This window comes from Anomalospiza imberbis, chromosome 5 (assembly GCF_031753505.1).
Source record: "Anomalospiza imberbis isolate Cuckoo-Finch-1a 21T00152 chromosome 5, ASM3175350v1, whole genome shotgun sequence".
NCBI classification, from domain to species: Eukaryota; Metazoa; Chordata; class Aves; order Passeriformes; family Viduidae; genus Anomalospiza; species Anomalospiza imberbis.
The window spans coordinates 48,551,168-48,564,046 of record NC_089685.1 but is presented as its reverse complement, the minus strand read 5'-3'; the positions used below and the strand labels follow the sequence as shown (position 1 = coordinate 48,564,046).

Here is a 12,879-nt window from a genome sequence, read left to right as displayed (position 1 = left end):
GTAGGTGGCCTTAAATGACCCCTTAAAACAAATCTGGCATTTTGAAAATTATGTTCAAACTCACAGCATTGGAGCATCACTTTTCACACAGCAGAATCAAGGCCACTGACAGCAAACCCAAGCAATGCTGACAAACATCACACCAGCATATATTTGTTACTGGTAGCTAAACTCCTTAGACTTTAGTCCTCCTTGTCCTTAGACCTAGCTAGCCAAGAAATTTGGGTTGTTAAAAACAAATATTTCTGAGTTATTCCTGAGCCTAAAAATAAAAATTTTAAAAAATTACAGGAATAATGTCTATGGGTTTTTTTTTTTTTTTTTTTTACTGTTGTTCAACTTCAAAAATTGCTAAGAGGCTTGCTTAAAGTTTACAGGAAGAAAAATCACCTCGGGCTGAAGTAACTCATTGAAAAAAACCTGTCCTAAAGTATATCTAAAGGTACAGGGCCGTGCTCCCCTGTAGAAGAAAAACATGTATACACTGCAGTGAATCCACTGGAGAGCCATTAGGATGGTTAAGGGACGGGAGGACCTGATGAACAAGGAGCAGCTAAGAGCACTGGGATTGCTGTACCACAGGAAAAAAAAGGTTCAGGGGATCTTACCCATGTGGCCAGTTGGAGGACACAGAGCTAAAACCTTCTCAAGGGCACCCAGTGAAAGGACAAGAGGCACAGAGCACCAATGGAAATGTAGGGAGTACAACTTAAACATTAAAAAATCCATAGTGTAAGGGTGATCAAATACAGAAAAAGTTGAGTGTCCATCCCTGGAAATACTCAAAACCCAACTGGACAAGTCTCTGAGCAACATCTTCTAGGTGGCCCTACTTTGAGCAGGAGGTTGGATCAGCTGATCTCCAAAGATTCCCTCTTAACCATAGGTGTTGATTCTGTAGCCAGATGGTTTCTATTCACTTCCCTCAGCTGGGAACACTGGAATCTGGCAGCAGAAGTATTAAGAGATACTGGGATTCACCATTATTTCTCTGTTGGCACTATGGTAGTCTCATAGCCCGGCTGGCTCAATTTCTGCAAACTACAAGTGTTGGGGTATTTTTCCCTCTCTCTCTCATGATCACTTCTGACATGCAGTCCTATGTAAAGCCATTGTTATCGCAGAAAGGGAAAGGAAATTCTGAAAACTTACTCATTTCCATGTATTCTGGAGTCAGCCCAGTGAAAGGTTCCAAGATGTAGTCGAGATCCCACTGCTGAGGGTTCTTGGATTGGTGGGTGTCCATTTCCTTTACCTCAGTTCTTTCATCCTTCAGCTTCCTAAAGAGCTTCTTGAGCTTCCTGAGAAACAAAAGTTCAGATTGAACCAAGTCCGTTTTTTTTCCCCTAAAAAATTTGGCCCAAGTCTTTGCACAGCAACATGAAATTAATCCTGTGTTACTTTGGTGCATCACAGGGGAGTTTACACCACCCTGGGAACGTTCAGATGTGGTTTATTGACAGGTACAAGCTACTGGAGTTGAATCCAGTACTTTATAATATTTTTTCTCTCTAGATGCATATTCCAAGGGGATCTTCCTGAAGATCCTGGAACCTAAATAATATTAGTAATTAGTACTCTCAAGAACAACATAGTGAGTACCTCTCTTTTAACAAAATACAAAATGTATGGTTTCATTCCACATTTTTACTCCAGGCACACTTTTATCTCAATATAAAAATTGGGAACTTCCAGTATAATAGAATTTTAATGTAAAAAAATTACCAGATGTTCATGGGTTGCCCAGAAAAGCTGCAGCTGCCCCATCCCTGGAAGTGTTCAGCGCCAGGTTGGATGGGGCTCTGAGCAACCTGGGATAGTGGAAGGTGTCCCTGTCCATGGCAGGAGGTTGGAACTGGATGAGCTTCAAAGTCCCTTCCAGCCCAGGTCATTCTGTGATTATGGGATATTTCCAAACAAAGAGGGTGCAAGAATGTACTGACAGTAGAAAAAGCAATATCAAACACCGTCCCACTGAAATGGGGATACAAATTTAATGACAGTGACTAATAAATTAGAGTGAAATGAATAATTTCTAAGTGAAGAATAAAGTTTTCCCAATGTCCCTCTGCCTCCCATGATACTTTAAATTCATATGCATCAGCAACTTCATGCTATTTTACACACTGAGAAATTCCCATGGAAAACCACAGTAGAATGAGGTATTTCTTCATAATCAAGGCAGCAAAATACAGTCAAATTAGTATAAAATATCCAGATTTATACTTATTGAATATCTTTCTTTTGCAGATGATATTTATCTTCCACAGAAACATACAGCACTATTTAGTTCTTCAAATATGTGCCATGAGTGGAAATCCAGACTAATTCCAATGATGTTTTGCCAATAGTGTAAGCAGGGCTCTCCCACAAAATCTTCCCCCACCGCTTGTGACGAACCCTTTGAACTGTAGGTGTGTGGCCTTGATACAGGAATATCTGGGAGAAGGGGTTTTCCTTTGGACCTCCAAGGAAGCAGAACCACTTTCCCGGACCCTGGCTCCAGTAGCAGGGCAAGGCTGAGGAACAAAAGCTGGCAAACACAATAAAGGCTTTGCTGAGTGGGTTTATTGCTTCATTCCCAAATTTACACTGAGTCATGGGATCACTGTGCTCCCACAGTGACTGAGAAATTTCTGCACCTACCAGTGTTTACAGGACCCATTCCATTTCATCATCAGTATGGAGGAATTTGGGATTGGAAGACACTCTTTAAACACTTCTAGATTCCATCAAGCCCTCTCAGATCCTGGATCATAAACTTTCAAAAATCAACAGGACAACTCCTGCTTTTGTTTGAGATGGAAGGAAGATGTAGCTCCCAAGTCTGATGGTAACTTCATCAGTGCTTTGGCATTACTGATAACCAGGACACTCGACTGCACAGTTTTAATGAAAGGGTGGGGGTAAATTTAAAATGCTTCACGAGACAGAATTAGATGAATCCTTACAAAGACATTTATCTCCTACATCATGCAAACTCAGCCATTTCAAGACACTAAATTCCCTTTCTCCCCCTCTGCCTTTATGGCAGCCAAGGGAACATGCCTGTGACAGAGGTGATGTAGCATTCAGAGGGTAGGAGGCTGGGGCAGGATTTAAAACAATCAAAGAATTCCCAGGATTCTCTTCCAACATATCCCAATTAATTTCCTGATGTGAGGGACTCTCAGAGGATGATGAACACTAGGTCCAAGACAATGCTAATTTCTGTTCCAATGAAGTAATACAAGCTATAAATGTCCCTCACACTTCTGTGGGCAGATGAGAGTGAAGATGATCTCGTTGTCACAGCACAGCAGCAGCTGAGATAAAATTTGGGTGTGTTTAGATGTGAAATCTGTGCACGTGTGATCTAATCCTTCAGCTACAGCACCACAGAATCGAGTTCTGGAGTTTAATGCATAGACACACCTCCCATGAGAATCCAGTAACTAAAGCAATTGTTGTTGTTTTTAATGTTTATTTGGGAATACACCAAATCCAGAGCTCAGTTGCTCAGAATAATTTTTAACTTTTCATCTGGTTATCACTAAGCCAGGCATGATGAACAGCACCTTTAACCATTTGGAGTTCAGCTTTGAAGAGTGCCTGTATGCTTCTTTTATGCTTTTTTTTTTTTTTTTTTTTTTTTGAAAGATCAACTGACTGAAAGCAAGCCAAACCAATTATTTCAAATTTTCCACAAAAATAAAAAAGTACCTTTGTGTCATATCCAAGCATGTGAAGTTTGAGACCAAGCAGAAATGTGTCAGAAATTTAAAGGAACAGAGAAGAGGGATTTGTAGGGTGTTATTCTCCAGCTACACAGCAACAGGGCAATGAAAATGAGTTTTGCAGAGCCCTTTATCTGTACTTATGATTGTGATGCTAAAACTGAGTATGCTTTTTAAATGCCTTTGTTCGAAGACTGTTCCTAAATTACCCAGATCAACATTTTTAAAGAAAATTGACAGAAAAAGAAAAATTTTAGCTTCTGATTTGTTCCTGCCCGGCAGCCCCCCACAGTGAGGAAGAGGCAAGTTTGCCCATTCAGGATGAGTGTCCCAGAAGCTTTGTGCTGAAGAGGCTCATGCAGCAAAGTGTCATGATTCCACACAGGTCTGGGCAAAGAGGGAAAACTGTAGAGCTGTAGAATAGCCATTATTTCTGGTCCTTTTGCCAGGGAATGTCAAAAAGCAAGGTGCATCCTTAAGGAGACATCCTGAACAGCATGTGAGAAGAATGAATGCAGGATGAGAAGAAAATTACCAGGTTTTTGTCAGGCTGTGTCTAGAGCAGATAAAAATGACACTGCAGCTTCTCACAGGGGATTGGCACCAAATTATTGTATAAGGTAAGAGGTGGGAACATAGTTGAATTATGCTGATTGTAATTCCCAGTGTAACCAATAGGCACTGCATTATGCACATTAACAAGCATCTGAAGTGAGCATAAAATCACTACAGTCCCACCTGTCAATAACACTCGAGATTTTGAGAAAACATATGATGAAAAGATAAAAATCAAGCTCCAAGTGATCCTGGCTGGTCTGTAAGCACATGGTGATTAGATGAAGGCTCCTTTTCAAAAATCAGAGAGATGATTCAATAGTTTCTCTATTGATACAGTAAGAAGGAGCAGCTGGATTTGGGGGATCTAGGGGAAAGAATGGTGATGACTTGGGAAAAACAAGAAATTTGTGGAGTGAGTGAGAGTGGGATAGAGGTGGGACATCTGGAGGGCAGGTTGAAAGAGAACAGATGCAGGAAAATTACTTTGTTGACACAAGTGTTTGTGTCATCAGTGGCTGTACAATTGGGATTGTTCAGCCTGGAATAAAGAAGGCTCCAAGGGGACTTAATTGAGCCTTCCAATGCCTGAAGGGAACCTATGGGAAAGATGGAGAGAGACTCTTGACAAGGGGTGAAGTGCAGGCAAAGAGGGAATGGCTTCACACTGACAGACAGCAGGTTTAGATTGGATATTGGGATGAAATTCTTTCCTGTAAGAGTGCTGAGGCCCTGGCACAGGTTTCCCAGAGCAGCTGTGGCTGCCCCATCCCTGGAAGTGTTTCAGACCAGGTTGGATGGGGCTCTGAGCAACCTGGGATAGTGGAAGGTGTCCCTGCCCATGGCTTGGAACTCGGAGGTCTTTCAGGCTCCTTCCAGACCAAACCATTCTGTGATTCCATGATTCTGTGAAAACTTTCTAGAACAGAGATGCATGTGGAGGTTTTACATGGAAAGACAGAAAGCCCCTAGAATCCAGCTGCCAGGGACAAATGATTATTTATAACAGGTGGGTTTTTTAAGGCTCTCCTTCCAGTTCATGTTTTTTGATCTGTAGAATAATGGAAAAAGGTGTTTAGCTTTCTCTTTTAGAGAGAAAGCTAAACAAAAAAGATTCTTAGGTTGAGTAGCTGGAGCACTTCTATCTGGACAAAAGGAAGAGCAGTGACACAGACTCTTGTGTCCTTGCCTGTAATTTCTCTTTCCTGCTTTTGGGAAGGATCACTGAAGATCCAGAACTTCCTTCAGTCATATTCCTACAATCTGTTCACATAAAGAAAAACCTTCTCAAATTCACATGCACAAGGAGGCAGGGGAAGAACAAAAGTAAATTTCTTGTTCTCCCACAAATTTTTGGTACAGCCATGCTTCCTTGGCACACTCAGATATCCTGGATTCTGCAAGAGTTTCAGTTGTGTTTGGGGTTTATTGGTTTCTCAATCAGAGGAAAACAACAATAAAAAACTGGAAAAAAAAAAGCCAAAAAAAAACCCACCCAAACCTTTAATTAAGAATAATTTAGTAAAGGTGAACAACATAAGAGATAATAGATATGAAGGGGTGTCTTTAAATGGATCTTATTAACTCTTGGTATTCTCATCCAGCATATTTAAGTATATTTTGAAGGAAGTGATGGAAATTGATGCTGAATAGAAGGGCCACAACCATGGCCTCACTAAATTCAATAGTTTTGCTGTTTGCTTCAATAGGGCCATGATTTCACCCTAAGGGTTTAGCACCAAGGTCAAAGACAGAGAGTAATAAAATAACCACATGGATGGGTTTTTTTCAGTAAGTTCAGAAAAAAACAGGACTGAATAAAAAGGGTCTTAAAAGAACTCTGGGTTAAGGCTTTCAAGCCCTGCAGCCTTTTAGGGTCAATTCCTGTGGCAACAGTAAAAGAATAATGGTATGTGACACATCTGAGTGAACTTTGGCATATTTATATCTGTTAAACTTGTGAATTCCAGATCCACAGAACACACATTTCAGTTCAAAAGGGCTTAGTTTTCTATAATTTTATGATTCAAATCTTGTTGAATTTACCTAGCTGGTTTGCTGTTGCTGGATGCAGAAATGAAAAAAAAGAAATCACGCAAGGTTTAGGAGACCAGCAATTACATCTATCATATCTCTGGCAGCAGTTTCTACAGGAACATTGAAGGAAAAGCAAGGATGTGTCCCCAGAAAATGCAGGGCTGCCACCTGAAGTTTCCCTCCTCACCCAGTATTGACCATGGATAAAGCAGAATGAAGACATGGAAGATGCTTTCCAGTTCTTTCCAATTTGGGGTTCTAGGAACATAAAGGATGACTGTTGCTTGCAAACTTACTCTATCATCTACTCATCAATATTTTTTGAGGAAAAAGAGAAGAAAATGGAATTTGTGATTTCTGCAAATCAACTAAAATGCCTTGGGTTTTCTGGTGAATGAAATTGAAAGATTTCCTGAAAAAAAAAAAACTTGAAATTTTCAGTGAGGAAGAAAATATTTTTGATGAGTGCCATCAAATAACTCAGCAGAGAGGTGCTCCATATTACAGATGTGTGTGGGACAGCACCAGATTCTGAGGACCAAATCACCATTTATGATATCCCCTTCTGTCTCTCCACATGGAGAAGGCTGGTGGCAGCACCTGGACTCTGCCCACAGTGAAAATACAGGGAGCCAATGGAAGAATCTGTTATTCACCCCGACTCTCAGTCCCCTCCAAAGAGGCACAAGGCAAGGGGGGATGAAAAATGCAGCTGCTGGTACCATTGAGGAACCAGCCCAAACCAGTACAGTGGTCCATGCAGGAATAGGAGGTTAATTCTGATGTAATTAAGTGCTCAGTGATTCTTCTGGTGCAAACAGGTCCAGGGGGAAGGGCCAAGCCCTACAGACACACACACAATTTTCTTGAGAATACAGACAAGCAAAGGAAAAGCAGATATGTTTACTCCAAGATGACAAGATAGAATTGTGACTGAAATTAGGTATTTATCTAGGAAGGGGAGGATGAAAGGATGATTGTTTTTAAACAGTTTTAAAAATTGAGGCCACCACAGTTTGTTAAATGAAGGGTGGGGGAGCAGATCTGAGGGAGAAAAATGAGATTAAATTATTGCATTCTTGCACCAAAGAGAGGGAAATGAAAAATAATTGGACATGACTTTCTGTTTGGACTGGATCAGCCCATGCTTTCATGAGTCAAAAATAATAAATACAGTATTTGTAACATCATAAAATTCCCATTAAAAAAGTCCAGTAGCAGTAAGTTTTTGGAAGACAAGAAACAAATTACAGCAGGTTTACACTGAGAAAGCTTTAAGCCTTCAACATGTCAGATATTTTGGGAATGATTTACCACCCTTTTCTCAAAATAAAATGTAAATTAAATGAGATGCAGACAGAAAACAGGCCTCCCTATTGAACTTTGACACAAGAATAATGAAACCATCCATAATCTACATCTGATTTGTTTGGGAATTTTTTTCTCTCTCTATTTAAATTCCTCGCAAGAAAAAAAAAAAAAAAGTTCTTGCTGAAAAGAGGGAGGAAAAGGACTCATTTGAAATATATTTCATATCTTTTAAGAATCACTCCTCTTGATTTCTAGCTACTGCCACCACAACCTTATGGACGTGACCTAAAAGCTGCTGACACCACAGTTGGAAGATTCTGCCTCATTTCAGTGGAGCTGAGATGTCTAAATCAGACTCTTCATCTCCAACATTTCACAGGCCACTGCCACCACGAAGCAAACCTCCCAAGAGGCAGGAGCAGGACTTTCTCAGTGGATTCCCAGCGCCTGAAGATCCCCCTGGCACTGGTGAGAGACAGGGAGATTTTTCCTGCTGTATTTGGAGCAGGGAACTGAGCACTGAAGCAGTCCATGGCAGAAAGGCACTGAGCTGTCAATGTCTCTGCTTGCTCCTGCATCATCCCAGAATGACTTAAAAGGCACCTTGGAAACATGTGGATTTCATCCCCAAACTCATAAAATAGTCATAGATCCAGTAATAGATTTTAACATCTTTTATGGGCTATTGCTTTCCCCCATGCTATCTCCCCTCCACTTCGTGCTAATTTGTATTCAATGCTGCTGTCCTGATAGCTTCTCTGAAACTTCCCAGGAGATATATCATGGCTTGCCTGTTTTCCCTGGTTTCTAAAATTAATTTAAATCAATTATTTCATATATTCCATCATTTTCTTTAAGCCATTTAGTGAAGATGTAACCAATTATTCAATATAAAATACAACCAGATCATTTCACCACAACAGAAAATGTGATTTATCATCACATTCAATTAGAACCCACTGAAGGCAGTGGCAAAAGTCCCATTTAGCTGAATAAGGATCAAGGCTTTGATTTACTGTGCCATAGGAATAACACATAATGGAAAAGGCCAGAATACATACGGGATTCCAATTTCAAAGAGATTGTTTTGAATCAGTTGCTTTCCAAGCATGATGATGCTCAGCTGAATGCAGAGTTCCATCAGACACCCTCCTGGAGCACACTGCAATTAAACAAGACCAGAGAGTGTGAAGGGATTAAGAGAATTCATTTTAAAATACCCACTTGGGAAAGCTCCCAGTGTTTCCATGTGCCCACTGTCCCTACCACCGATTTTTGTGGGATCACGGAGCTCATTGATTACTTCAAATCTGTGTTTGACAAGGTATTTTATCTCCACACATAAAAATACATTATGGAAAATATGCAGAGCTCTGAAACAACTCATGGTGCCCTGGGGCTCCTATATTTCCTTTAAAAATATTTACTATATAATCAATGTAATAAACATAATGCAGGATCACCAATACTCTTCCAACCTGATCTCTCCCATGGGGGAAAGAAAACCTTCAATCTTGCGAAGACTTTTATATCAGCTTTATTGTCAAACCTTAAGTACATCTCTCAGCTTTCAAGGGAATACCCACAGCAATCCCCTTCATGAGGGGATTTAAAAAAAAAAAAAAAAAAAAAGAGTTTATAGGTTTAGCACAAAGTGGCTCCAGGTTTTTATGCCATTAAAATCGCCAAGCTTCCAGTGATCTGCAGAATGGGAAGCCAGATTCACGCTTCCCGAGGGCCTCAGCCAAATCAGAGAATGTTTGTTCCTTAGTGCCCAGCTGTAAAGCACAGAAATGGGGAAGCTTCACCTAAGAAAGACCATGGAATAGTCAAAACTGCAGAATGAAAGAATATAAAGTTGCCTTAGATGGAAACCCTGAGTTTTTCCTATTCAAGTTGAAGATTTAATCTCTTGTTTTCTATGTGTTTTCTATTTTTCTCTGTTGTCTGTAGTCCACTGAACACTGTACACATATTTCTTTGTGTAAAGGATTTTATTTGTAAATTTCATTTGAATTTCAAATGTACTTACCTCTTCCATCCTATAACCTTCAAACACATACACATAACGACCAGGACGGCCAACAAACCTGAAAGCAATAATAATATATAAACTAGTATAAAAACAGAAAAATAAGCTAATTTTGACACCATGATTTAATATAAAAACACAAAAATAAGTTAACTTCAAAATAAAGATTGTTCATTTGTATTAGTCAAAATATTTCAGAAGTTGCTTCTTAAACATGAATTTTCAAGGGCTCAGCATCTATTCAGCTTCAATTATTTCAAAGAAATAGGCCTGTACAAATGGTTTTCTACTATACCTGGATAAAATAATTTTAATAAAATATTTTTCAGTGCTAAAACGCTTCACTTGATTAGAGATGGCAAATAAACCTGGGGACACATGTCCTAATTCACATTCTCTTACATGTGAATAATGCCCTGAATGGAATTATTTACACATCTATACACATCTATATACACATATATACACATCTATATACAACAAGACTCTTCTGGCTACACCAGGAGAAACAATGATATTCGAACCCTACAACACAAAAAGATGGTCAAAAAAAGAGAGAATTTGGTGACATTTTTTCATTGATGTCTTACAATATTTGTAACTGCTGGCAAAATGCATCATTAATCCTCAAATGAAAGGTGCTGGATAGGATTAGTGAAGAGCAGAGATTAACAAACTTTACAGCCCCCAAAAGGAAGAGTAAAATGGTAGGAAACAGAATCCAGAGGATGTTTTAAACATTTTTTGCCAAAGTTTTAGCGAACAATCATTTTAAGCTTCCCATTCAAAAGCATGTGGATGACTGGGTCCCAAAAGAAATGGATTCTGAGCCCATAGGAAGTCACACTTATTTAGCAGGACAGCTGAATTAGCTTTTTGGTCAATCACTTCATTTGCCAATTGACTGTAGCTATTTCTTAATTTGATACACAAGAATAATGCAAAATAATGTGAAAGTAATAGAAAAAAGAGCTCCATGATTTTAAATTCAACAGGAAGACCTTTCTTTGCTAAATGATGCTTCAAGGAAAATTTGCTAAACTGTAGAAAGTTAAAGCCTGTAAGTACCACCATTCATTATAAAAACTACACTTTTTAAAAAAAAGTAAAATGAATTATTCCCTTTAGATAACCCTGTCAAAGTTATTTTTAAGAGCTGGCAAAGATGACCACTCTCAGGCCTTTGTGCCAATTTTTATACACAGATCCACTAATATAGACACATATATAAAAATGCATATACAGAAATATATATATATGTAAAGGATATTTATCCTACCTTCCTTTAAAAAAGGCAACATAAAAAATTGATGCATAAGAATTCACAAACTTCAGTAGGAATGCCTTCAAAATCAGTCTTTCCTCAAAAATTTTCTCTGTTTTTGGTATTTCTGGGAGAAAAAAAAGCAAATCAGAGAACTGAATCAGTAAATAATATACAAATCCCTGAATCCCTAAACACATACAAAAAAACCCTAAACTTCAAACTTTGGGCTTATATTAATTTTTCTTTTGTATCTCAAAGCACTAGGTCTGTCACTGAGTCTTAATTTCCAGAGATATTCCATTCCACAAAGCAAAAGCAGTATAAATTACTCTGCTGTATATATGGATATTACCATACATGACTATATCTGTTACACAACTGAAATAACAAAACATTCGTATTCTCAATTGAGGAATGCTGAAAGCAAAGTACAAAAACTTTCAACCAGAAAAAAAAAAACCACCTTAAAAGCACCCTTAACTTGTAGTCCACAAGCCTTCTTTTCTGTAGTGAGATTGTTGATATGTTTGATGCTAAATACAAGACTAAATACATTTTTGAATAAGGTATTAAGTGAATTAAGTGCAAAATAAAGGCACATTTTTGTTAACAATTAACTATATATGTTCTGTATTTCAAGATTTCTTGGTTTAAATATTTTCAGTATTTATTACTCTGTTCCCAGATTTATTTTCAGTTTCTGTGGAAATTTTATGGCAGCAGAAAGCACAGGTATAAGACAGAGGCTTTCCAATCTCATGGTAGGATCCTTTTTTAAAGATTTTATATGGGTGAAACCCTTCTGTTTCTCTGCTCATCCTGAACTGTACCTAATGTGAGAGAAGATCAATTTATGATTAAATTTATCATTCTTGGCTGAACTTCTGAGGCACAAAGAAAGTGTGGAATAATAAGGAGATCCAGAGCTCTGGCTTAAGGACTGCATTAAAAATACTGCTGTACTTGAACAGTTTTGTTTCAGTCACAGTTTGTGTGTTCTGTTTGCTTTGCTGTTGTTTTGGGGTGTTTTTTCTTAAAAAAGCTGCATGATTATTTTAGCACTAAAGGAATAGAAAAGCCTAATAAGCCCTCACTGCCTGACTTTCTCTGTGATACTTTCAACCACATTTTCATAAAAGATCAGTGCACAGCCTGATGAGCCCTAAGGCATACTTTTATAAGTATAAAAAAGCTTAATTAAACATTCAAACAAGTTATAGGTGATCCACATCCTGAACAGATCTGCAAGAGAAAAGCTCAGGGCAGCAGGAATATCAAATAACAGCAGGGTCACTTTTCATTTGAGGGAGAAAAATCCTAAACCCTGCCTTACAGAGAAGCCCCCCCATGGATGAGCTCAGCCTCTGGATGAACAATTGTACACCATATATGGTCCCAGAGGCTGCCTCAGACATCCTATAGCATAGCTTTAGGGCCATGTGTAGAATTTGTCCTCCAGCTCCTCGGGTGTGCTGCATGAGAAATGCGTTCAGCCAGAATAGGTGTGTTAGTAACAGAGAAAACTCCCTCATCCCCAAAAAATGAAACACTCAGTGGTGGGTTGTTATGCCAAAATTAGGCAGCTGGAACTTTGCAGGTGGAGGATGAGTTGAGCTACGGGTGGAATGGGCCTTAGCTCTCTGAAGGAGCTGCTGCCTTTGCAAGGGACAAACACGAGTGGTTTTGATTTGCCCCCATTTCACTGGTTCTTCCTTGGCCTCAAGGAAGGGTTGAGGGTGAGGAAGCCCTGGCACAGGTTTCCAAGAGCAGCTGTGGCTGCCCCATCCCTGGAAGTGTCCAAGGCCAGGTTGGCTGGGGAGCAACTCAGAGCTACCTGGGATAGTGGAAGGTGTTCCCTGCCCATGGCAAGGGCTTGGAACAAGGTGAGCTTTAAGGTCCCTCCCAACCCAAACCATTCTGTGATTCCGAGTTACGAGTGAGCTGTAAATCTTGTCTGGCAC

The 12,879-nt window shown here is 39.3% G+C and overlaps 1 protein-coding gene across 3 annotated transcripts in view; it reads right to left on the bottom strand.

Annotated features, from left to right (window-relative positions):
• Nucleotides 1-12,879, bottom strand: part of ANO2 (anoctamin 2) — a 114,594-nt gene that overhangs the window by 16,628 nt on the left and 85,087 nt on the right. For all 3 annotated transcript variants that reach the window (XM_068190573.1, XM_068190574.1, XM_068190575.1), the window contains 4 exons: nucleotides 10,931-11,042; nucleotides 9,652-9,709; nucleotides 8,681-8,781; nucleotides 1,153-1,301 (listed from right to left, as the gene is read on the bottom strand). In XM_068190573.1, coding sequence (XP_068046674.1) covers nucleotides 1,153-1,301; nucleotides 8,681-8,781; nucleotides 9,652-9,709; nucleotides 10,931-11,042 — 420 coding nt within the window. The remainder of the gene's footprint in view (nucleotides 1-1,152; nucleotides 1,302-8,680; nucleotides 8,782-9,651; nucleotides 9,710-10,930; nucleotides 11,043-12,879) is intronic.